This window comes from Sporisorium graminicola, chromosome SGRAM_12, assembly GCF_005498985.1.
Source record: "Sporisorium graminicola strain CBS 10092 chromosome SGRAM_12, whole genome shotgun sequence".
NCBI lineage: Eukaryota > Fungi > Basidiomycota > Ustilaginomycetes > Ustilaginales > Ustilaginaceae > Sporisorium > Sporisorium graminicola.
Window position 1 is genome coordinate 1,093,112 of NC_043722.1, and position 23,374 is coordinate 1,116,485.

Below are 23,374 nucleotides of genomic sequence, written 5' to 3' on the forward strand. Positions count from 1 at the left end.
ACATGAGCTCGAAAGAGCAAAGCATCGTTAGCTAAAAGAATATATATGTAGCTGCTGCGTGATATCGTGTGTCTCTGCCTTGACTCACCTCTTCTTCTTGCCTCCTCCCCTCCAAGATCCCCACCCGCTAAACGCACCGTTGCCCCATTATCAACCACAAGGCGCTATTCAACAATGAGCGACATTACCCTTCCCGTCGAGTCACCCTTGACCTCGGCCTCAAAGCTCCTCTCGAGCGTGGTCTCACAACTGGATACATCGAAGCCGCCCTCGTCGGAACAAGTGCGCCAACTGCAGCTCGTCTCATCGCTGCTCTCCGGCATCGACAAATACCTTGACAGCGTTTCCTCGCCCGCGCCCGCGGTGCAGCGACCTCTGCTCAAAGCTACAGCGGAACACGACTGGGCAGGAGCGTGGGAGCGCAAGCAGACGCTGTTCCAGCTCTCGGCTGCGTGGTCCGCAGGTGCGTACGAGGGCAACTTTGTCGGACTGCTCACCAAGCTCACGCACGCAAAGAAGGCGCTCGAGATCGGCATGTTCACGGGCACTACTACGGTGTGCATCGCACAGCAGCTGCCCGAAGGAGGCAAAGTGACGGCGCTCGAGATCGATCCGTACCTGGAAAACTTCACGCGCCCTCTCTTCGACCAGACTGGATTGGGCGACAAGATCGATGTCAAGGTCGGAAACGCCGTCGACCATTTGGAGAGCCTCTCGAAGAACATCCTAAGTGACGAAGAGGCATACGATATCATCTTTATCGATGCCGATAAGCCCGGTTACAAGAATTACTTCAACACGATCCTCGATAAGGGCCTGCTGAAGCGCAGCGGTTTGTTGGTGGTGGACAACACGCTGTACAAGGGTACGCCGTGGACCGAAGGCTTGGCGAACGAGGCGCTGCTCAAGATCGGCAAGGAAAATGCAGATGCGATCAAGGAGTTTAACCAAGTGGTCAGGCAGGATAAGAGGGTCGAGGTAGTGGTGCTGCCTGTCAGAGACGGAGTGAGTCTCATCATGCGGAACCAGTAAGGCTCGTAGCTCTACAAGGTTCTGCTGTTGGAAGCAGAGCTTCTTTGAAATGCTCGTGTTGATGTGTGATGCTACAAAGTGATGTAGAAATACAAATGAAGGTCGATGCTTGTTTGTGTGTCATGCCTTTACACCGAGTCTTTCAGCTCGTTGGCGATCTTGTCAATGCCTGCTTTGGTTGAGCTCTCAGCACTTGACAACAGCTCAACCTTATCCGCCAGCTCCCCTCCATTTCCCCTGGACTGGATAACCCTAAAGTTGGCCCTGCTTTCCGTTTCGCCCTGGTGCCGCAACTGCTCGCTATTGATCAAATCATCGAAATCCTGCACTTTGACCTCCTCGCCACTTCTGGTCACAAACGTAATCCCGGAACATCCTTCGACGGTTACAACGCTGCCTCGCTTTGTCGACAGCTCGACCACCACGTCCTTCGACTCGTGCATTCGGAACTGATGACACGACGGAACGCTGGATAGCGAATCTTTGAGTCCGTGAATCATAACACTCCCCTCTATTGGGGGTAGGAGGAGTGCCGAGTTGATGACGCCGCGGATTTGAACCGCGAGAACGGTGTGCGCCGGCTCGGCGAGGGAGCGAAGGTCAACGATTGAGTTGGAGACATCGGTGACATCGATCGAAATGTGTTTGCTCAAAAGTGGCTGTGTCGTGTTAGTGCTAGAGTGGGTGTATCGAGTGTCGTGGATGGCTGAGACGGTCAAGTGGCTCGACTGTCTATCCTGAGCCGTCGCTCGAGGTGTCTGTGGCGATGTTTGCAATGCCTCTGAACGCGACGAGACTGCTAGTCCCGGCACTGCCTCGATAGCTGGCTGTTTGCGTTTGAACGCAAACCCACCCTTATTCTTCCTTTCCACCTGCCCTTGTTGCGCGACACTCCTCCTCTTGGCCTCAATTGCAGCTGCCACCTCCTCCAACCTCCGCTTGTGCACACCTTGATCGTGAGTTGGCAGCACGCCACTGTCTACTGCTTGAGTCAGCTCGGCGCTCAGACCAGAATACGTCTGCAGCGCCTGTTGGAGCAATTCGGGCGTCGTGGTCGTTGACGGGTCATTCGAGAGTCGAGTCAAGAGCGAATCGGTCGCCGCTCGAAAGTGTGTGTAGAATGCCTGGGCTGAGGAAGCGTTGGCCAGAGACGCGTTGCCTACGGATGAGGATGATGCCATGGTGGCGGAACGAGGGATCCTTGTAGTCTCTTGCCTTGCTGGCGGTGGCAAGTGTGTAAGATGACAGAGAGTGTTGATCTCGATTGGACCGCCTCAAAAGACCAACACCAAAGCGAGGCGAGCAAACACTCCACCAGATTAGATTGATTACAGTGCAAGACAAGATCGGGGTAGCATGTGATATTATCGGGTCACTGCTGTTTTGCAGTTGGATCAACTAAGCACAAAATCACTGTCGGAAGATGCGAAGATGCGAAGAGTAGCGAGTCACTTTTCTTCCAATTTCCCACTCTGCTTTCTTCAAGTCACATCGCATATCCTCTCTCTCACACATCTAATCACCACCACCTTCCCCCTGAACACCACCCGAACTGTGTGTCATCATGTCTACATTCGGCTCCCACTTCCGAGTTACCACCTACGGCGAATCGCACTGCGCCTCGGTAGGCTGCATCGTCGACGGCGTGCCTCCTGGAATGGCTCTCACCCCCCAGGACATCCAAACGCAGCTCTCACGTCGTCGCCCCGGTCAATCCAACCTCACCACCCCACGCGACGAAAAGGATCGTGTCGAGATCCAGTCCGGTGTCGAGCGTGGCGTCACCCTCGGCACCCCGATCGCCATGCTCGTGCGCAACCAGGACCAGCGACCCAACGACTACACCGACGACACGCTCGATGCCTACCCCCGCCCCTCGCACGCCGACTTCACCTACCTCGAGAAATACAACGTTAAAGCCAGCTCCGGCGGTGGACGTAGTTCAGCACGTGAAACCATCGGTCGTGTAGCCGCTGGTGCACTCGCCGAGAAGTACCTCAAGGAAGCGTACGGTGTCGAGATCGTCGCGTTCGTCTCGAGTGTCGGCAAAGTGCACATCCCTCGCTACCCGGGCGAAGAGCTCGCCAAAGACGTCGTCAACGGCGCTCCCGTCGCTGCCGAGACCAAGGACGGCATCCAGGTCGAGGGCAAATCGTTCTACGGTGAATCGGCTACTGATGGACCCCCGCAGACGAAGGTGGACAACCTCATCAACACCGACGGCTTGACGGAAGAGGAGGCGGAAGAACCGCTCTCGAAAGAGTTCCGTCAGCTGCTTTCCACTATCACGCGCGCTCAAGTCGACGAGAACGCCATCCGATGCCCACATGAGCTCGCAGCAGAGCGCATGAGACAACGCATCTTGCTCGCCAAAGCCAACCACGACTCCATCGGCGGTACGGTCACGTGCGTCATCCGCGGCGTCCCCTCCGGTCTCGGCGAACCGTGCTTCGACAAGCTCGAGGCCAAGCTCGCCCACGCCATGCTCAGTATCCCCGCCACCAAAGGCTTCGAGATCGGCTCCGGCTTCAGAGGCACCGAAGTCGCCGGCTCGAGACACAACGACAAATTCATCCTCAAACCCGACGGTCGCCTCGGAACCGTCACCAACTGGTCCGGCGGCATCCAGGGCGGTATCTCCAACGGAGAGGACATCTACTTCAGGGTGGGCTTCAAGAGCCCTGCAACCATCAGCCAGAACCAGAGCACCGCGACGTACGACGGTACAGATGGTACGCTCAACACCAGGGGTCGACACGATCCGTGTGTTGTGCCGCGTGCGGTGCCCATCGTGGAGGCCATGGCGGCGTTGGTCGTGATGGACGCCGTGCTGGTCCAAAACGGCAGGGCTGCGACGGCGGAGAGGTTGAGCAGGGAGCCCGTGGAGGCGCTGCCTAACAGTATGAAGTTGCCTCAGAGTAAGAGGAGGAAGACGGGCGAGTAAAGAAAGGGAGAGTGAGAGACGAAGCCGGCAACTGTGGGCTTGCTTTGTTGTTGTGGTTGTCTAGCTTCTCAATTTGAATGCATTCCCCGCACCATTCATCTGTGACGCTCAGGACGGTCGCTGTGAGCCTGTAAGAGCGTCCCAATCCTTCATACCAGCACAAGCCTTTCATGTCCAATTTCATCTTTCGCAGCCAATCCCTCACTCGCACACAGCCACCGAAGGACACTCCCGGGTTCATATGCCCTGAAAACCTGTTTGACACAAAGCACGTAGCGACATGATCTCCAAGTGCGCCCCTTACGACTGTTCGGCCTCGATCGCAGCAATGGGATCCCAGGCACGATACAGGGCGCACGTCTTGCGCTCCCTGCGGATCAAGTTGGCGCTGTTGGGGCCCAAGATGTCGGAGCGCCATTGGGTGGAGCAGGCGTCCTTGTATTCTTGTGTGTCTTCAGGAGCGTCGTTATCGTACTCTACATGTGCCGGCGCAAAAGTATGAGAAAAAGTGTCAGTATGTCGGCTCTTTTCGAGCAAGTCTTGGAAGGACCAAGGGTACGTGAGTGGGGTACTCACCGTGGAGACCGAGGCACTTGGGCACGCCCTCTGTCATGCCCTCCTTGGCAAGCGTGCCGTTGACGCCATTGTCGATCAGTGTGAAGCGCCTGCTCCTCTTCCAGCCCTTGACCTTGCTCAACATGGGTACGTGCTCCTGCTCGAACCACCTGTTGTACTCGTCCTGAACCTCCGGTTTCACATCCACGCTGTTGGTCACCAGGTAGCTCCCCGTGTCCTGGGCCTTCTGTACGTTCAGCCCGAGCCGCTTGCGCTCCACGCTGATCTTGTTGTCAGCATCGCTGTCGTATTCGAGCTTGTAGATGCGGCGGTCAACAATCGCCAGGCGCGTGAACAGATCCGCCTCCCTCTTGCTCCGTTCGCTCCGCAGCGATGTGTACGCAGTTTCAGCAAACGTGGCGTTCGACGACACCGTGTAGAACGCCCCCCATGTCGTCTCTTTCGGTGCCACCGCATCGGAAGGACTGAACGCCGTCGAGGTGACAGCATAGCGCGCCGCCGACCGGAACGTCGTAAAACGATGAGTACGCAACGGGACATGCTCGTTGTCATACCACTCGTGAAACTCCTCGAGCGAAACTTGAGGACCCGGTTGCATGAATACAAGAAGAAGCCCGCTGTCCTCCGCCTTGAACGGTGTTGTCGCCATCTTGCACAAGTTGGTGTAGAGTGTGTGCGGGTGGGAGAGAGTGGTAGATAGAAGGGTGAGCGAGAAAATGAGAGGGAAGAGGGCGGTGTAGGGTGTATATATATGTATGCAGAAATCAAGGTCCGTCTTTTCCGCTGTCTCTCCCCGCGTCGCACAGACCTTTGGAACAACAATTTACCGCGCGCTTTTTCCGCTCTCTCCTTCCTTCCGTATTTCGCCGCCTCATTCACAACTCTCATATTCGCCATTCGCACATGATCCCCCTGACCTTGTCCGTCTCTCCGATCAAGATCACACATCTCAATATCTCCTGCGTGGCTGCCTCAGGCCCACTACACATCATATGAATGTCAATCTCGAAGAAAAAAACATGCATTGAAAGACAGACAGCTCTGATTCCAAGCCCGCATTGCAGACCCTACGCAGCCTTGACACCATTCACCTTCCCAGCGCCAGTAGAGGCAGTAGCAGGCTGCGCATTCCGCAGCTCCTTCTCCTTGGCGAGGCTCTGCTTCCAACCCTCTTCAAATGCCGCCTCGTTCTGGTCCGGGTCGGCAATGCTCGCAGCAATCTCGTTCTGCTTGTGTCGGTTGGCGGACTGCAACTCGCCTCTCCACTTGGCCACGATCTCGGGCACCCTGCTGGGCGCATACGTTCTCGCGAACAGAGCCGCCTCGGAAGTGCGACCCGCCTTGTCGAGCACGTCGATGCACGAGTCGACGTCGCTCAGCGACAGATATGCTGCGAACGCAACATTTGTCGAGCCTTTCTCTGTGGCAAGCTGAGCCAAGCGTCCTAGCAACTGGCGGTCGTTGGTCGACGTGGCCACCAACAGCATCGATGACAGATCCTGCGCCTTTTCAAAGCACTCTTTTGCTAGAGCGACGTTCCACCTCGCCAAAGCCTTGTCGCCGATGGTGCGCCATCGAGACTCGGAGCCGACCTGCGGGCCGCTGCGCGCAATGTCGAGCGCCGTCTCAAAGTCGTCGAGCGAGATTGCCAAGTCGAAGCGATGTTCCGGATCCGTCGACACTTCCAGCGCAAGATCCTTGAGGTCTTGCGTCTCCAAGAAGCGCGCAACGCGGTTCCTCTGATCCGACGGCACCTGATCCAACAATTCCGCCGCCGCGTCAAGGTCGCCGCGCAAGATGGCCGTCTGATACTCGACCAACGCGAGCGACAGCGAGTAGCTGAAGATGGACAGGTCCTTATTGACCACGTAGACGCGTCCGTGTTGCGGGATGTAGCCGAGCAGGAAGATCTCGTTGTCCGAGTGGGTGATGGTGTGCGTCTGCTCGCCAACCAGGTACTGCAATCGGTTGGTCGAGTTGGTGTAGAGGAAGCATTCGCCAGTCCACTTGGCGGTGCGCACACTCTCCGATACTTCGGTCACCACCTCGAAAGCGTCCTCCACTCCCTCGTCCTCCACCTCTGCGCCCGAGTCGAGGTAGGCAGCGTAGGCGTCACGGTCGAAACGCAGAACGTAGAACGAGTCGTCGCAAACAATGGCAACCAACTCTCCTGTGGTAGACCAGTGGATCGCCTTGGCTTCGACATCAACACGTCGCACCAGCGCAGCCGTTTCCCAGTCGTAGAAGCAGACAAAGCCGCCGCCGAGCACCGCCAGCAACGCACCGCCCGCTACGGCCTCGACGTTGTAAGCCAAGGTGAGCAGACCGGGACGCTCCTTGAAGTTGCGGAAGACCTTGACCTTGGAACCGCCCTCGTGGACCGCGTATGTGTTGCTGTCGCTTGCCCAGGCAAACCCGTAGCCCGTACCGAACGCCTTGTTCCTCCATGCGAGCGCCGTGTAGATGATGTATTCTCCGTCGCCGCAGACCGTGACGAATCGCCCGTTGGGGCTGTGTTGCAAGAGCTGTGGGTAGACCTCGGTGGTGCCCATGTCGCGCACCGTGACGGGAAGCCTCTGACCATCGGGCACCAGCTCTTCTGCTGTTGCGCCCACATTGGCGCTGAGGACCTCCGAGTTGCGCGCCCAGACGACCTTACCTGCTGCGTCCATGCTGACGCTCGGCTCTTCCTTGCCAAGCTTGATGACGACGGCACCTTCATCGTAACCGATAGCGACGTCGTTGCCCGTTTTCTTATATGCAACGCACCAGACGCGTTCGAGGCCGTAATCGAGCGTCGACTCCAGACGGTAGGTGTTTGAGTGCCACAACTTGACGGTGCCATCCTCAGAGCCGGAAATGATGAGTGGCAAAGAAGGGTGGAAGACGGCAAACGAAACGTTCGAGGTGTGACCGGTGAGGGTCTGCACGCACGACTTGGAGAGGTAATCCCAGATCTTGACGGTGCGGTCGTCGCCGACAGTGAGCATGTACGGCTTTTCACCGCCATGGAAGTACTCGACGTAGTTGACGCCCTTGTCATGGGCGTCGAGAGTGAAGTTGGCAACGCTGGATCCAAGGGTCCAGACTTTGACGGTACGATCGAGCGAGGAAGAGGCGAAGGTGTTGGAGTCCTTGGGATTAAAGCAGAGGTTCATGATGTAGTGCGTGTGGCCCTCGAAAGTCTGGACGTGACGCCAGTTCTTGTCCCAGTCCCACATCTTGATAGTCATGTCGTCGGAACCGGTGATGACGTACGATCCGGTCGGGTGGACGGCGAGACAGCGGATGTAGTCCGGATGCGCCTCGAAGCTGATGACCTTTTCGTGTGTGTTGTAGTTGAAGGCGCGAAGCTGGAAGTCGTCCGAACCGGCAACGAACCAATTCTTGCGGGCGATGAACTTGACACATCGCACTGGCACGTTTGTGACCTCAAAGGTCTTGACGATGACGCCTGTTTCGTAGTTCCAGATGTTGACCGAGCCCGAGTAGAGACCGGCGAGAAGCCAGGGCTCTGTAGGGTGAAAGTCGAGCGACTTGACACGCTCCGACTTTGCAAAGAGCTTGCGCTGGATATCGAGAAGCATCGGCATGGTGGGCGGCGACGGTGAGGATGATGGCCAGCAAAGCGAAAGCTCTCGTCGATAGCCAAGCAGTGGCCGCTCAGTCTGCTGTGCGTGTGCGAAAACGCTGTTGGGCGATGTCGGATACAGCGAGCGGTGATCGAGTATGCGCTCCGATGCTGAGGCTTCCGAAGTGATGGCTAAGTGAGGACGGTAGTCAAGAGAAGAGGGAGGAGATGGGTGGGTGTGTGTGAGAGAGAGACAAAGTCGGTGCGCTGGAAGAAGGGCTAGTTCGCGGAAGGACCGACTAACGTGGGCTCGAGCCAAGTGCTGCTGCTAGCTGGCGTTTCCCGCGCGCTGCAGAGGGCTAAAGGCAAAATTGTTACACGTCTCTTCTTCAACAGGGACTCGAATTCAGGCCAAGTTGTATTCGGTGTCAGAGAAAGCGATTACATCCATTTGTACTGGGACTTGCTAAATTTATGTCAGTGTTCATTCTTACACCCTAACAATGTTATGTTCAGAAAGAAACGCGTTTCCTCTTTCTCTTCATTCCAAAACACTCTGAAACACTGGGCGGCGTCTGTCTGTTGCCCTTCGAATCGGACATTGCTTGAAGCAGCTGGCATCGTAATCGTGCGATCGGCTAGCCTGGGTCCTTTTTTGTCACGCTCCGCTGAACAGCTCTATAAGCCTGGAGCGCGTCTCTTACGCGCTAACGAGCTGGATGCGTAAAAAAAGGGGGTTGCTGATCTGTTTGTTTCTGCGAGGCCCTCCTGCTGCACCCTGCGACCAGCGACATCATGATGGAGACCATCGCTCATTTAAACAGCCTTCTATACATTACGTCCAGAATGAGTTCAACGCGAGTAGCAAATGGTTGCATCGAGGCATGGTGATGAGGATGGTGGCGCAGAGCGGCACGACATCGCCACTCTGAGACACGGACAGCCAAGGCAGGGCTAGGCAAGGGTAGATGAAGACAGACGAGAGTGTGCCACCTTCACTACGGTCTCTGTCTGGGCTGACTGAAGACTGCCTTTGCGATGGCGACACCACAATCCAAACTCGGGCCCAAAACAGATTAAACAAGGCACGCGGCAAACGCTCTGTCGCAGCAACCACGCAGGCAAACACGGAAAAGTATGAGTCAAACTCAAAGACGCTGCTGAGCTTCGCATTCGGTTTTTCTTTTTTCGGTCGCCAAAAAAACAAATGTCAGTCAGTGTTGAGCTGCGTTATGGGTGCTGTTTTGCTCACGAACAACACACACAGAGGCGAGTTTTTTTTTTAAATGGACTTAATTTTTTAATGTGTGCCTGCAGACCAACACTTCGCGCAGCAGCAGACAGCAGCAAGCAGCGAGCAACGAGCGGCTGACTTTGTCCGAATCCATCCATCCTTTCCGCTGCGTTCAATTCGCCTCAGAGACTGGTTCCCATGGCCGGTTTCGTAACATCACTTGCTTCGTCTCTTACTCTCCTTCCTTCGCTCACAGGCTTGATTTCGCCGCCGCTCATTCCTCCCTCTCGCCCTCTCTCATTCAGTCTCTCTTCTTTGCTTCCTTCCGATCGATACTCGAGTGCTATCGTACCATCTCTTCACCTCTCACTTTCCGTGCTCAGACGTGGCGACCTTCCTTCGTCCGTAATAGTCGTGACACTTTCGCATTCTTTCGCAATACCCTCGACTTGGAAGGTTCAGATTTGGTGATCACATCGACCATTCCTTTGTTGGTACTGGCAGCATCCGATAACCTCGCCCTTTCTCGCTCGCATCGGAGCGAACCGACACACATAGACTGCCTCGGGTGCGCTGCTAGAAAGACGTTCGGGACGATCCGACCACCATCTTGACCATGACTCGCCCGGGCGTGGATCAGGAGGCGTCATCGTCGACATCCAACACCAAATCTCAAGACGCTAGTGCCTCCTCGTCTACATCACAGTCGCAGCAGCCGGCACCCGCGACACCACCCACAACTTCTGCCGACTTGCCCACCCCTCCAACCTCTCACAACGACTTTCGTCCCCCTCCAAATCCAGTCGCTTCCTCGTCCAGGATCAACAATGATGAACAGCTCCCAGACGCCAGCCCCACCACCACCGTCTCGGACAACATGGGTTCTCGTAGAGCCGCGGCTCGTCTCAGTGGCGGCAGCACTTCCTTTGATCGCAACGCAGACGACTCCTTCTCTTCTTCCCAGCGTAGAGCGAGCAGACGCTCCAGCATCGATCGCAACGACGATCGTACCGTAGCTGCAGAACGGCCGTTGGATCGCACCTCGTATCGCTCCCGCGCCACTCACTCGCCCTCCCGCTCACCTGCTCGCTCTCCCACTCCTTCTCCTATTCTGGGTCCAGCCTTTGCGGACCACCCTTTCGCTCTGCATGCACACGACAACGACGATGCCGACGATCACGACATTTTCAAGCTTGGCCATCTCTCGTTTCCCATGCTCGGCGTCGGTGTCGGCCCCACCAAGCATGAGATCGAGATGCTCGTCTACGGCTCTTCCTCCGTCGACTCCGCCGACATTCCTTCGCCGGCAGACGAATCGGGCAGCCTCGAAACCATTCTTGGCTCATTGGCCAACATGGGCTTGGATCAACCCACTGATAGCTCCGTCAGCGAGCGCGAGCGCGAGCTTGCTGGAATGGTCAAGCTGCTTGCCGACCGATGCACCACCCTCACCCAGTCACGCGATCGAGCCCAGACCCAACTCAGATCCACCCGTCTCACCGCTCTCTCCGTCATCTCTTCCATGAAGCAGGCGCATGCGCACGCCCTTGCTGCCCATCGAAGCCTGACCGATCGCCTCGAAGCCGAGTTGGACGGATGGAAGGCCCAAGCAAAGATGCTCAGCGCCCTCCTCAATCGAGCCGAAGCAAAAGGTTTCGATGAGAGGCCCTCGAGCTCGATCTCTGCACCTGTCGTCACCTTTGCCGATAGGGTCAAAGCTGCGGCCGCTCCTGGTACCTCGCCCGCCCACAATCGCGTCTCCTCGTTCAAATCCGATTCCGGCGGCGGCCCCAACGGAGATACCAACCAACGGCTCCTCAGCAGCCCCAGCTTCCACGACAACAAGGCTTCCCTCACGTCTCCGAGTGCTGCCGGTCTTGGCATCTCGAGCTCGGGTCTCGCAGAGGTCGACACCGATCTCTCGCCTACCGCTTCACTCATCCGTGAGAGGAACAAGCTGCTCACCGACAAGAAGCACCTCAAATCTCGTGTCAGGGATGCAGAGGCACAGGTCTACAAGCTTGAGAGCGAGCTCAAGGCTCTTCGTCCTTATCTCGTATCGGGCGGCATCAAGGCTACTGACCTCGCCACGGCCTCTTCTGACGCCGATGCACTCGGCAGCCAGACTCCAGGCGATCTCAGTCAACCCGGTACCGCGCCAACCACCCCGAGCCGCTCTGGCGGTCGCAGAGACAAGAGCAGAAAGAAGCGCAATGTCACTATGGGCGATGCAGAGACCGAGCACCTCATGCTGGCGGCTAGAAGGCTCCGTGAGCTGCGGAAGGAGCAAGCTGCTGCTGCAGCTGCGGCCTCCGGCTCATCCGCCGAGTCCAGCTCCCTACCTGGTTCGCAAGAGTTTGTTCAGCAACCTCTCGGTGCTACATCCGATGGCCAGGCTCTTGCACCTGCCGCCGAGCTCCATGGCCCCGTGTCGCATGCTTCTCCCGTCAAGCGACAAGCCAGCGAGGGACCTATGGCCGCAGATCAAGATGGGCCCTATGGCGTTGGGCCTCGTACGCCGCCTTCCAGGTCAGCAGAGCGACCGCCCAAGACCCCCAAATCTATCGCCAGCATTCCTAACACCCCACGTACAGGCGTCCGCGCTCGCGAACTCGATGAGCTGACTCGCGGCGACGATCGACGCGACGGCTGGTCGGGACGTCATCGCAGGCTCGATTCAGCATCCTCCTTCACCGGTATCGACGAGCTCCTACAGGCCGCCGAAACGCTCAACCCGGGCGCCGCAGCTCCTTCGCCCAACATGCGCGCTGGCAGACCCGCACCGCCCTTTCCGCCTCCCGGCGGCGACCCGAGCTACCACCCCAGAGAGCCTGTTCACCGCGGCTTGGGCTATCCTCCGCCGCTCTCCGTTGTCGCTCCTCGCGGTGCCGACTATGATGCCTATGGGTACAGCGCCGCGCCGTATCCCATTCAGTCGAGCCCACTTCGGATGGCTCACGAGAGCCCCAAGCGTCGTCGAGTGTCGTCTGCTGCCTTCGACTTTGAGCCTTATGGGTCGCCCTTCCTTGGCGAGCGCCAGCCTCGTGGTCGTACGCAGACCGAGGGGGCCGATCCTTTTGTGCAAGGCCGCCCGTACCACGACTATGCACCCAGCGGTCCACCGAGCGCCGTTGGCAGCCAGACTCTTAGTGCGCTTGACCTGCTCGCAGACCAGGCCACTGCGAGCCAGAACCCTTCGCAGGGTAGTGATAAATCTGGCGAGTACGAGGGCGTCAGTCCAATTGGAAGTCTGAGCAGCGAAGACGAAATGGCCATGGATGGCGAGACACGACGAAAGTCTGGGACGCGACTTACCTCTTCGCGAGCGCACGACGGTGCTCGCAGCTCCAAGACCAACGGCTCGCAAGCTTCTTCCCGCAATGGCGAGGGCAAGAGCTTTGGCGGCAACCAGAACCCTGAAAAGAGGCTGCCGTATGTACGATGGACCTCGGAGGAGGATACGAAGCTGCGTGCTGCGATCAAAGAGCACGGGCAGCGTTGGGAGCTCATCTCGCGTGCTGTCGGCACCCGATCCTACCACCAGTGTCGTCAGCGCTACTTGCTCATGCGACGCAAGGAAGCAGCTGCGAAAGCCAACGGCGACGACAACGACGGTGGCCAGGGCCTTTCGGCGTCGGCCTCGGACCAGCAATCGCAAGAATCTGACTACGGTCAGGATGTCAACCCGGAAAGCTCGAGCGGACGCAGGAAGAGCGTCTCGCGCCCCCGACGTGCCTCTCGGGGAGCAGGCGATGCGTACGCTGCCGAACAGGGAGTCACGTCGACGCCGCTTCATAAGCTGTCGATTGGTGCACCCGCTCCCGCTGGAAGCGTCTACGGCCAATTCTCGCCGACGAGTCGACAAGAAGTGTTTGCACCTTCATCACAGACACCCACGCACAGCAGGATCATGTCGCATCCTCACGCTGCAGGCCCGCTGTCGCCGTCGATGCAGCCCACGTCGCCTTACTCCGCTCAGACGCCGTCTGCGGTGAGAAGGGGCCCTTATCCGCCACCGTCGCCGCTGTCGACGGCCTCGAGGCAGCTGCCGCCGCTTCAACCGCCTAATCCTGGTTTCATGTCGCAAGGTCCACCGTCGAGCCCGCATTCTGCGGGGGGACATAGGAGGCAGTTTTCGGGTGAGGCGAGACCTGGGGTTACTGCAGCTGCTGGAGGACCACCGCCCGAGCCCACGACGCCGACGTCGTCCGCAGCGAGGAGGATGGGTGCTGCTCTTTACAGCTAAAGCTCAGCAAATACAAGAGCTTCGATGATTTCCTTCTGATACCACAAATCTCCAACGTCTACACATTCATTGCATGGAACCGCAAAGACATCTTTTCTCGCCTTCTTCTGACCTCTTCTCGTTCTCGTTCCAACCTCTCTCAAACTTGGAAGGATGCATGACCGTCTCCCATATGTAGTCGTTTATAGTTTCTCCTCTTTGCTTTTATTCGCTCTTTCAATTCTTTTGCATGATCCTTGGAACGTTGTGGTGTGCGTGTGCTGCTCCTTGAGGGGTCTCGGTTGTTGTTTGCCAAGATTATAAAGGTGAGGACAAAGTTTGAGAATCGAGTTCAGATGCTAACTAAAGCTAACACGTACACGCATGCCACATTGTTTTGCTTAGCGTCCCTTCTTACGCACAGTTGGACGGGACGGTGGAACGAATGAAGCTGTCCGCACCGTTTCACACACACTCACGCCCCTCTCCCCCGCCACAAGCACTTCCCGAAACGAACGTTCCCTCTCCTCTCAATTGCCCAAGCATGAAGCGACCATCATACAGAAGACTTAAAGGCGAATGAACGATCAAAATTTGCCAGCCAGACTTCTCGCCGCTTCCGACGCCGAGATCCTGGATCTGCCACTAGCTGTACCCGAGGCGCCCGAGTTGAGCGTGCCGAACGGATTCGGCCGCGCCTTCTGCTCGCTCGACCGGTCGAGGAACATGGACTGGGATCCAGCGGCAAACCCAGAAGCGAAAGGATTGCCTGGCGCACTGGCGCGAGAAGGTGAGTCGATCGCTGAGTCAGGCAACGACTGCGAAAGGTCTGGCGTGCCCATGGGAGAACTCCCAGACCACGCGTTTGGAAGAGCCGGCATGGGCGAATGCAGTGACGGCTGCGGCGGGGATGGCGAAGCATTTTGCGATGTAGATGCTGCAGCGCTCGACCACCGAACCATGTTTTCCGGTTGCAGTGTCGATGGTGGTCTATCGCTGTTCGATCCAGCGTCACTCGGTCCAGCTAAGGATGGTACGTCGGATCCAGACTGAACGACAGAAGGCTGATGTTGCGATACAGTGCTCCGATCCGAGTCAAGGTGAGCAAATGGAGGGCGTGCTGTCGTCTGTGATGACCTCTGCGGCGTCTGAATCCTACTTGGCGGTCCATCTGGCCTCCTCACCGAATCGTCCAACTCAGTCTTAAGACCCTTCAACTCTTTCAGCAACTGGCGCGAGAACATGACGCTACCCCTAGCATGCTCCGTAAGCGCCTGCTGTAGATCTTGATGCGCATATCTACTGTGCCTCTGCAAGCTCTTGTGTAGCTCCTGGCTTATTTTCTTGAGATGCGATGCAAGTGCGTGCTCGTGTCTTTTTGCTTCCTCGAGCTCTTCGAGAGCGTCATCAACTCGATCCGCACGCAGGTTGCGCTGCATCTTGAGATGCTCGGCCTCTCTCTTTTTGTTGACGGTCGCCTTCTGTGCGTTGTGGTGTTCTTCGACGAGAGCGTTGCGGGCGAGCATGGCCTCTTTGGCAGCTCTTGCATTGATGGACTGATATGCGACAGCGTCACCGATGGTTAAGAGCTCGGTATTACTGAGTGCATCTTGCAGCTCGCCAAGACTGCGTGCAGTGTAGGCGGTGCGTTTGAGCACATAGGGAAGACCAAGGCGCAAGGACGGTGGACGGATCTCCTCTACAGCACCGAGGTTGTTGAGCTTAACAGATAGGTCGGTGAGCGCTAGAGTGAGCGTGCGGCGCGAATGAGCGAGCTTTTCCGACGCTTCGGCAGCATCGGCAAACTGCATCTCGAGACGAGTGACCTCGGCTCGAGCAGCCACAAGATCCTCGTCGTCATCGTAGACGCTTCTAGAAGTGCTGAGACCTTTGGAGCTGCCGCCGAGACCGAGGATGCCAAAACCACCACTACTGATGCGGGAACCAACAGAAGCGGATGTTGCGAGCACGCCGTTGGGGAGACCACCGGTTGCATCGACGCCGCCGTAAGCAACGGAGGCAGCGCTTGTCATGGCGTTTGCGAAACGTTTACGAGCTGCTGAAGAGCTGCCGGTGCCTGGAGGGGTGGGCGAGTAGGCGAAGTCGGCTTCGATTAAGGTTCGAGTCTCTGGATGGTCTCGTAGTGCAGGTTCTGCCAAAACGCGAGAGAACCACCTGCCGAGCATGAGACGAAGGATGCGCGTGTCTTCCAAACCACTTGCGGTTGTCGAGGGCAAGGGTAATGCTGGCACAATGATGGCTGGGCTCGACAGCGAGAGGGCGAGAGCATAAAGGCATAGTTCGCGATAGGTACGGGTGATACTTGGATAGGATGAAGCTCGGAAGTGAGCAAGATTGGTGATCGCATCGAAGCGGACGAGCAAGTCCTTTTTGGCCTTTTCGATCGTCTGGATACGAACACGCAAGAACACTTCCCTAGGCTTCGAGTGAGGCTCGTATACACGGGAAGCGTCGTCTTCGACTCGCCCAACCCATTGGCCCTTACGCTGTTCCATGTCGGGATGCATCGCCGAAGGGGTGGGAGCAGTCGTCGACGATGGTGGTTTCTGCTGCGGCTGGGGCTGTTGCTGTCCATTGGATGCGAATGGTGGTGTGGGTGGCACCGGCTTGTCCGAGGGCACCCGAGCAGACATTCCAGGATGTACTCGATACGAGGGAGCGCCGTTGGCTGCGGTCTGCTCTTGCGCAGCCTGAGCTGGAGATGATTGTGATGACATGAGACAGTGCCAGTGTTGGCCTGCAAGGCTCAATTTGGTCTAGCGGCCGGATTGCCACGGGCAAGGCTAACAGAGGGTTACGGTTTAGTTGCCGAGCATAATGTCAAAGTGGCCAGGGAAGAAAGACGAAGCGGGCCAGGCCGAAGATGATGGAGAATGCTGACGATGGAAGAGGGAGTGAGAGAAAGAGAGCATGAATGTGATTGAGTGGAGGGAGAAAAGCGTTCGGCTGCACAGGCCACGAGCGTGTGTGCGTTCAGAGCGTGCTGCGTCGGATTTCAAAAGACCCTCTCTCGTTCTCGCTCGCCCAATCTTCACTCTGAACTTCACATGCCCTCTCTCTCTCTCTCTCTCTCTCTCTCTCTCTCTCTCTCTCTCTCTCTATATATTGCGTCTCTCTGTCGCGCTCGCGCGTCCACAATGGTCACAACCAGATGCACACATCTACAGCAGAACACACCCCCATCCTAAAGCTGCCGGGCTTTAGTCTGCTTAATACTGGTTGAGTGAGCGTCGCTGCTCCATGCTATCGAGGAGCTGGCGTGAAGGTTCAAAGCAACGAGTGGCAGGTGGCAATCAATCTTACACGTTGGTCGGCAGCAGCCCGAACAGGCCCAGGCCGATGCGCTCGTTCCCAATTCCGGCTGCATCGGTGATGAAAGAGCAAATTATGAAGGAGACGCGGGTCGGTTGACCAAAATACGCTGCTGCTACTTGGATCGGCTCTCATCGTCTGAATCGCGAAGCCGGTAGCGAGTACAGAGGCTGCACTGCAGGTACAGCGTACGCTCAACGGAGCAAGGCCTGATACCGTTTTAAGGATCGCGTCGCCTGTTATCCATGCTGGAATTTACGTTCAATGTGAAACTAGTTTGCTTTGAAAGGACGTCGTGGCGTACGGCTTGGCCCACTTACCTGGATTTGGAGCCAGCGGCTAGGGAAAATAAATTGTGCGTCGCGCTTGGTCCACCTTTTGGTTTTGGCGAAGTAGGAAAGAATGAAAATTGGGAGTTCCAGGGCTGCGGCGGCGGGCCCGACTGACTCTCTCTTTTGGCAGATCGGCTTGGCTGTGTGTGCTGAGCAGCAATAGAGTCAAAGTGTTTGTTTCGTCCGTGGCCCTGTGCAAAGGCTACGGCAAGACTAACTCGTTCTTGGTGACCGCTGCATTCTTCTCTGGTTGGCATTCTTTCCTCAACCTTGTCACCATCTCACCTCTTTCCCTTGGACCCTCAGCATCACCATTTCTATCCGATCTTCGCCTTCACACGATACCCCTCTTAGTCTCCGATACACCGACCCTACGAAGCGCACAATCGCTCCATTTTCAGAGAGTCAATCTCTTCCAGGCTAAGCAAGCGACGCTCCTCCATTCCTCTCGTCGTCTTCGTGATCGCTCGAGCGCCACAACACCGTAGCCCACACTCTCCATAGCTTGGCGGCGCTCTGGATTCTTTCATTTCGCTTTGCTCATCTGCATATTCTCCCAAACGCTATTTCGTTTACTCGCACAGCACCGTTCCGCATCTTTCATTCGCGTCGTCAATCTTTGCATCCTCCTCTCACTGCTTCTCCTTTACATCCGCCATCATGTCCCAGCCTCATCCTCTCGACCCGGCCACCGTCGCCGTCCTGCGTCCTGCCATCATCCAAATCCTCAACAACGCCGACCTCAGCTCCGTCTCTGCAAAGAAGGTCCGCGCACAACTCGCTCAGCTCCCACCACACGCCCTTCCTCCTACACTCGACCTTTCCGCAAGCAAAAAGCAGGTCGATGAGGTCATCCGGGACTGCTTCGACCAGATCTCCAAAGGCATGCCCGCTCCACCACAACCTCCGCACTCGCACAATGGTGCCTCCTCCGCTCCTCCCTCGGGTGGCCTTGCCCTCCCCGGCCTTGGCGGTGTGAGAGGTGGACACACTCCCGCTCCCACCTCCGCATCCTCTACCCCCTCCAAACCCGCCCCACCCAAATCCGCATCCGCCAAATCCGCTCCAGCTTCCAACGGCACCAAACCGAAGCCAGAGCCCAAGCCCAAGAAGAAAGCCGCAAAGAAGCGCGCTGCCGCCGACGAAGACGATGATGACGAGCCCCGCAAGAAGAGAGCTGCGAACCCCAACAATCCATTTAATAGGCCTCTCATCCTCTCTCCCAAGCTTGCCGACGTCTGCGGTGGTAACGAGATGCCACGTCACGCTGTCGTCAAGCAGCTGTGGGCATACATCAAGTCGAATAACTTGCAGAACGAGGGCAACAAGCGCCAGGTAAGCCACCCACACATATCAGACGCCTTTCGCTCCCAAGCGAACACCGCTGACACCTTGTCGGATTATTCTGCACCCTTCCGCATTCAACACTTTCCAGATCCTTTGTGACGCCAAACTCACCTCCATCTTTGGCAAGGAAGCCGTAGAGTGAGTCGCAACCAGATCTACAATCACGTCGCGTCCGCATGCGCACCAAGCTGACCTTGCCTTTGCTTCATTGCTACCTCGTTTGTTGTCCTCGTTGCAGCTCTTTCGAGATGGCCAAGCTCATTGGATCCCACCTGACCAAGAAGGACGACGCATGATCGCGTCTTACATCCTCATAATCACCATCTGAGTCCGCGCAGACCACACGACGCCTAGATCGCAACCATTGCTGTCCAGATCGCGAGATATCTAGCGGCTCCTTCAGTAGCACAACTCGGCTTCCTCCATCACGACTGTCGTTCAAAATGGGCTCCACCTTCTGCGAGTCGTCCAATCCCCCGCGCTCTCGAGCCTCTGACCCAGTCATACGCTCGCCAAGCTCGTTCAAGCTCGGATGTCTTGTACTCTACCCAAACTCTAGCTTTGTAGTGTAATGATTTCTGTTCATCTGCCCGCGATGTTCTCGCTTGGCCTGCATCAGCTCCAAGATTTTCACGAACGCACCACCGTGTTTCGACCCTGTCACCAATCCATGCGGGATGTAGAAATGAAAGTTTGATGCAGATACAAGTACAAAAGGACGAATGCGGGACTGTTCAATTGACGGTTGGGAATGTTTGACATCTATGTATGCGGTAGGATGAAGCAAGCAACTTTATGTAGGACTGGACCTTGTCTTCACATGGACTCTTTCCACCAGTCGGCCGTTGCTGCCCTGCGCGGTTTCAGGCTCACCGTGTCCTGAAGAGCGCCACCGGCTCCGGCTGAGCTAGAAATGCGCCTTTTGTTGAGCGCGGGCGAAGCAGCATCGACAGCTTCGCCGTTGGTGGGGGCCTTCCACACCTTGTTGCCCGCCGCCGAGGAGCGCGAGGCAAGTTTGGCAAAGGCACCGCCTCGCGAGGGGCCTTTGGATCGAAGCATCTCGTCCCATTTGGGCTTTTGGCTGCGGAAGACGGCCATGGTGGCACGTGCATCTTCGACTGACGAATGCGACTCGCCCTCGAGCTGGATGTCAATACCAAGAACGAGCTTGGCGAGCTTCTTTAGGCTTGGGTATTTGGTCTTTGCGAGGTCACGTAGCGGTTGGAATGTGGCGGTATCGCGGATTAGTGGTTTGGGATGCGAGAGCAGCAAAGCTTTCAAGTCGTTTTGAATGGCGTGTCCAACCAACACTTTGCCCTTAATCAGATTGGCCACTTCGCCTTGCACCTCGCTGAAGGAAGGGGCGTTCTTGAGATCCTTGGGCCGCACGCCAGATACCCATGTACGATAATCGGTGACCTTTTCCTGCGGCCTGACAAACCGATCCATGATGGTGGCGCCGTGAAAGTTGACGATCGACACACGCGCTAGGATGGACTCAGAGCCTTTGTCACCCACTCCTACCATCTCACAGTCGATGGCGAGATAGTTGCCGGGCTCCTTTTTGGCTGGATTGGCGTCGGAAGGCAGACCACCGAGGATGACTTTTTTCTTGAGATTGGCATCCATGATGCCTTCCCACTCTCCGCTACGCGACATCTTGTCTGAAGCACTCTGCCGTACAAGCTCCAGATCTTGTGGTGAGATGTCCTCGGCAAACCACGGCAAGGTCGTCGGAGCAGGACTGGAGGATTTGGTGACCACGGCATCCTTACCATTGACCTGGTTCAGCTTGACGCGTTTTGGCTTGGGTTGCGACGTAGAAAACTTTCTGTGTGGAGTCGAGGAGGAGGAGGAGGTGGTGGTGGTGGTGGTGGTGTTAGTGGTGGTGGATGCGTCCGAGATAAGCGTCTTCTTAAGAGCCTTCCAGTTGCTGCCTGCTCCACCATCGCTTGTGGTGGCTGATCGCTTCATGCTGAAACGTGCAGGGTGGGCTGGTGGGGCAACCTGGGCACCTGCTGTGGGCAAGGTAGCTATTTGAGCAAGAAGCGGTGTCGTACCTGTGCTGAAGCGGAAGTGGTGGGCTTCTGCCTGGCTCGCAATGCGTCTGCGGAGTGGGTTGAGATGCTCGAGGGAGGAGAGGATACACTTGCTATGGAGCGGAGGCCCAACTGACCATCGCAAGGTCAGAGTGGCAAGCAAACGACGCAGGTTGATGGAAGAAGCCTTGACCGACCCGTGACCGGTCGATTACAAGTGTCTGCAGACTAAAACTTGAGATGTTGCTGTTGACGGTGATTGCAATAGCGAGAGTGGCCATGGAGGTGAGAAGGATAGCTTGGTGAAGTCGTCTTGGTTGCTGGCTTGTAAATCAAGAGCGAAAAGACTGAAATTTCTGTTTTTGGTCTGCTTCTTGTGTGGAGTCTGTCTCGGAAAAATTAATAAACTCGATAAAGACCCTGAAGCTCGCGTAACAAGTCATGCTTACATATTCCACACACTCATTTTGCAGGAAAGGCGTATCTCTGCCTCGCGACTTGCCCTTGATGAGTTTGCGGAAAGCGATGATGACCTTACTGCTTGATTGACTTGTATCACTTGCTGACTCTATCATTGCAAACAACATGCAGGTTTTTCGTCCGATTGCTCGTCTGACCGGACGGTCCGCAGGGCGTATCTTCCAAAGCTCCCGCAGCCACTTTCATACGACGGCCTTCGCAGCTGCTGCTGCATCTTCGGCAGGCAAGCCCAAAGTGCTTCTCCTGGACCAAATCAAATTGGCTACCACAGAACTCAAAAAGCTCTCCGAAGTAGCCGACGTGCTCGAATCCACAGCAAAGACCCGTCAAGAGCTCATCCAAAAGTTCAAGAGTGGCGGCGAATACGCTCAAGTTGTAGGCATATATCGTCATTTTGGAGGCGCTCGTTCGATCAAAATCACAGGTCGCTTCGATCCAGAGCTTGTCTCTCAGCTTCCTCCATCACTGCGCTACATCGTGCACAACGGTGCCGGCTACGACCAGCTCGACGTCTCTGCCCTCACTGACAGGAACATCCAAGCCTCCAATGTACCCACGGCTGTAGACGATGCCACCTCTGACGTCGCACTCTACCTTTTGCTTGGCGCTCTCCGACGATTCCCTTTGGCTAAAGCCCAAATGGACAAGGGCGAATTCAACTCCAAATTCTCCTTCCTTGACGCAAGGGATCCAAGAGGAAAGACGCTCGGTATCGTAGGAGCTGGAGGAATCGGTCGAGCTTTCGCCTACAAAGCATCCCACGCTTTGGGTATGAAGGTCATCTATCACAATCGCAACCAGCTTAGCAGTGACCTTGAAGCACAAGCAGCTAAAGGCGGCATGCAGTACGTCAAAACTCTCGATGAGCTGCTTCAACAATCCGACATTGTCTCTCTCCACTGCCCCCTCACGCCCGCTACCAAGGGTCTGATCGGTCGCAAACAGCTTGAAATTATGAAAAACGACGCCATCCTGATCAACACAGCCCGCGGCCCTGTGGTCAAGGAGCAAGAGCTGGCAGAAGCACTCGAACAAGGCATCATTGCCGGCGCCGGTCTCGACGTATTCGAGGCCGAACCAAAGATCCACCCAAGCCTCTTTTCTCTCAAAGATTCCAAGGTCGAGTTGCTCCCTCACGTCGGAACCTTGACCCTCGAGACGCAGACCGAAATGGAGGCTGTCTGCCTGCGAAACCTTATTCAGGGTCTCGAGTCCGGCAGCCTCGGCTTCACCGTTCCTGAACAGAAGGGCATCGAGTTCAAGTGAGACCACTCGCAAATAGAAATTCCTCTAGAATGGACAGCAAGGCATAGCGATCTCTGCCGAGACGATGCCATGGTCAATAACAAACTCTTGAACACGATTCGGTATTCCTGCGCATGTGATGGCAAACACGTAAATTTCAATTTATCCTTCTTCGTAGAACCCACGCACGCTGCCAAACAGCGCCAACGTGGAAAATGACATGTAACGCCCATTGCACCAAACGCACATTCGCGGTCGCAGGTGTTCCTCAGCATTCTTGGCCTTGCTTTCATCGGTGACCTTCCATCTCTGACCGTGCGGTTCGGCTGCTTTCTCGCTAAACGAAGTCTTATCGGTAAATCCTTGTTTGAGATGCCCATCATCAGGTCTCACATGCTTGCACGCGCTGCCGATCAGGTACGGCTCCGTATGGCCAAGCCCGCCAAGTTTTGTGGATTGGCACTCGTTGCTCGGAAGTGCTTGATGCCTATCCTGCTTTCATACTTAAGCGGCACACATAATCTCGCCGCCTCACCTACGTCTGACGCTTCCCCCCGAGACTCTCCACGATACCGCTTCGTTCAAGTGTAGCTGCGAACAAAACGACGACCGAGCCAGATTTGACGAGCCTTGCCTTGAATCCTTTGGTGCGACCACGATCAGCTCTAGCCAGAGTCGCCTTACAGGCCTCGTTTACTTCACATCATGCATCTCCCTAGCAGCACCCCTCATACACCTAACAAGAGCTTCCATATCAACCCATCGAGCAGTTTCTTGCTCCTGTTAGCCATCTGCAGCTTGGCAGCTTGTACCACCTTTGCCAGCACGCACGACCAAGTTCCTGCTCATCCTGACTTCTCGGGTCGCAGCCTTGACGCAGTACACAAAGCATCTTCCGCTTCTTTCCAGCATCAAGACGACGCCTTGGCTGCTAAGCTTCAAGATGGGAAGTCGTCCCCCCAACCTCCACTTCTCGAAACTGTGAAACGCGATTCTCTTCCCGACGTCCAGCTTGT

At 56.4% G+C, this 23,374-nt stretch overlaps 10 protein-coding genes across 10 annotated transcripts; 5 read left to right on the forward strand and 5 right to left on the reverse strand.

The window, feature by feature from the left end:
* Nucleotides 1–174: 174 nt before the first annotated feature.
* On the forward strand, nt 175–1,032 carry EX895_001923 (uncharacterized protein; the record flags this gene model as incomplete). The annotated part of the gene is made up of 1 exon (XM_029882522.1): nt 175–1,032. The coding sequence occupies one exon, from the start codon at nt 175–177 to the stop codon at nt 1,030–1,032; it is 858 nt and encodes a 285-aa protein (XP_029741377.1).
* A 128-nt stretch (nt 1,033–1,160) lies between these two features.
* On the reverse strand, nt 1,161–2,213 carry EX895_001924 (uncharacterized protein; the record flags this gene model as incomplete). The annotated part of the gene is made up of 1 exon (XM_029882523.1): nt 1,161–2,213. The coding sequence occupies one exon, from the start codon at nt 2,211–2,213 to the stop codon at nt 1,161–1,163; it is 1,053 nt and encodes a 350-aa protein (XP_029741378.1).
* A 383-nt stretch (nt 2,214–2,596) lies between these two features.
* Nucleotides 2,597–3,976, forward strand: EX895_001925 (uncharacterized protein; the record flags this gene model as incomplete). The annotated part of the gene is made up of 1 exon (XM_029882524.1): nt 2,597–3,976. One exon carries the CDS (start codon nt 2,597–2,599, stop codon nt 3,974–3,976), a length of 1,380 nt encoding a protein of 459 aa, XP_029741379.1.
* Nucleotides 3,977–4,276: 300 nt separating this feature from the next.
* On the reverse strand, nt 4,277–5,201 carry EX895_001926 (uncharacterized protein; the record flags this gene model as incomplete). Its single annotated transcript, XM_029882525.1, has 2 exons — nt 4,277–4,452; nt 4,553–5,201. The coding sequence occupies 2 exons, from the start codon at nt 5,199–5,201 to the stop codon at nt 4,277–4,279; spliced, it is 825 nt and encodes a 274-aa protein (XP_029741380.1).
* Nucleotides 5,202–5,619: 418 nt separating this feature from the next.
* On the reverse strand, nt 5,620–8,145 carry EX895_001927 (uncharacterized protein; the record flags this gene model as incomplete). Its single annotated transcript, XM_029882526.1, has 1 exon — nt 5,620–8,145. The coding sequence occupies one exon, from the start codon at nt 8,143–8,145 to the stop codon at nt 5,620–5,622; it is 2,526 nt and encodes an 841-aa protein (XP_029741381.1).
* Nucleotides 8,146–9,973: 1,828 nt separating this feature from the next.
* Nucleotides 9,974–13,603, forward strand: EX895_001928 (uncharacterized protein; the record flags this gene model as incomplete). Its single annotated transcript, XM_029882527.1, has 1 exon — nt 9,974–13,603. One exon carries the CDS (start codon nt 9,974–9,976, stop codon nt 13,601–13,603), a length of 3,630 nt encoding a protein of 1,209 aa, XP_029741382.1.
* A 566-nt stretch (nt 13,604–14,169) lies between these two features.
* On the reverse strand, nt 14,170–16,320 carry EX895_001929 (uncharacterized protein; the record flags this gene model as incomplete). The annotated part of the gene is made up of 1 exon (XM_029882528.1): nt 14,170–16,320. The coding sequence occupies one exon, from the start codon at nt 16,318–16,320 to the stop codon at nt 14,170–14,172; it is 2,151 nt and encodes a 716-aa protein (XP_029741383.1).
* A 1,587-nt stretch (nt 16,321–17,907) lies between these two features.
* Nucleotides 17,908–18,890, forward strand: EX895_001930 (uncharacterized protein; the record flags this gene model as incomplete). The annotated part of the gene is made up of 3 exons (XM_029882529.1): nt 17,908–18,582; nt 18,683–18,732; nt 18,833–18,890. The coding sequence occupies 3 exons, from the start codon at nt 17,908–17,910 to the stop codon at nt 18,888–18,890; spliced, it is 783 nt and encodes a 260-aa protein (XP_029741384.1).
* A 520-nt stretch (nt 18,891–19,410) lies between these two features.
* EX895_001931 (uncharacterized protein) lies at nt 19,411–20,568 on the reverse strand (the record flags this gene model as incomplete). Its single annotated transcript, XM_029882530.1, has 1 exon — nt 19,411–20,568. One exon carries the CDS (start codon nt 20,566–20,568, stop codon nt 19,411–19,413), a length of 1,158 nt encoding a protein of 385 aa, XP_029741385.1.
* A 1,184-nt stretch (nt 20,569–21,752) lies between these two features.
* On the forward strand, nt 21,753–22,379 carry EX895_001932 (uncharacterized protein; the record flags this gene model as incomplete). Its single annotated transcript, XM_029882531.1, has 1 exon — nt 21,753–22,379. The coding sequence occupies one exon, from the start codon at nt 21,753–21,755 to the stop codon at nt 22,377–22,379; it is 627 nt and encodes a 208-aa protein (XP_029741386.1).
* Between the last annotated feature and the right edge of the window lie 995 nt (nt 22,380–23,374).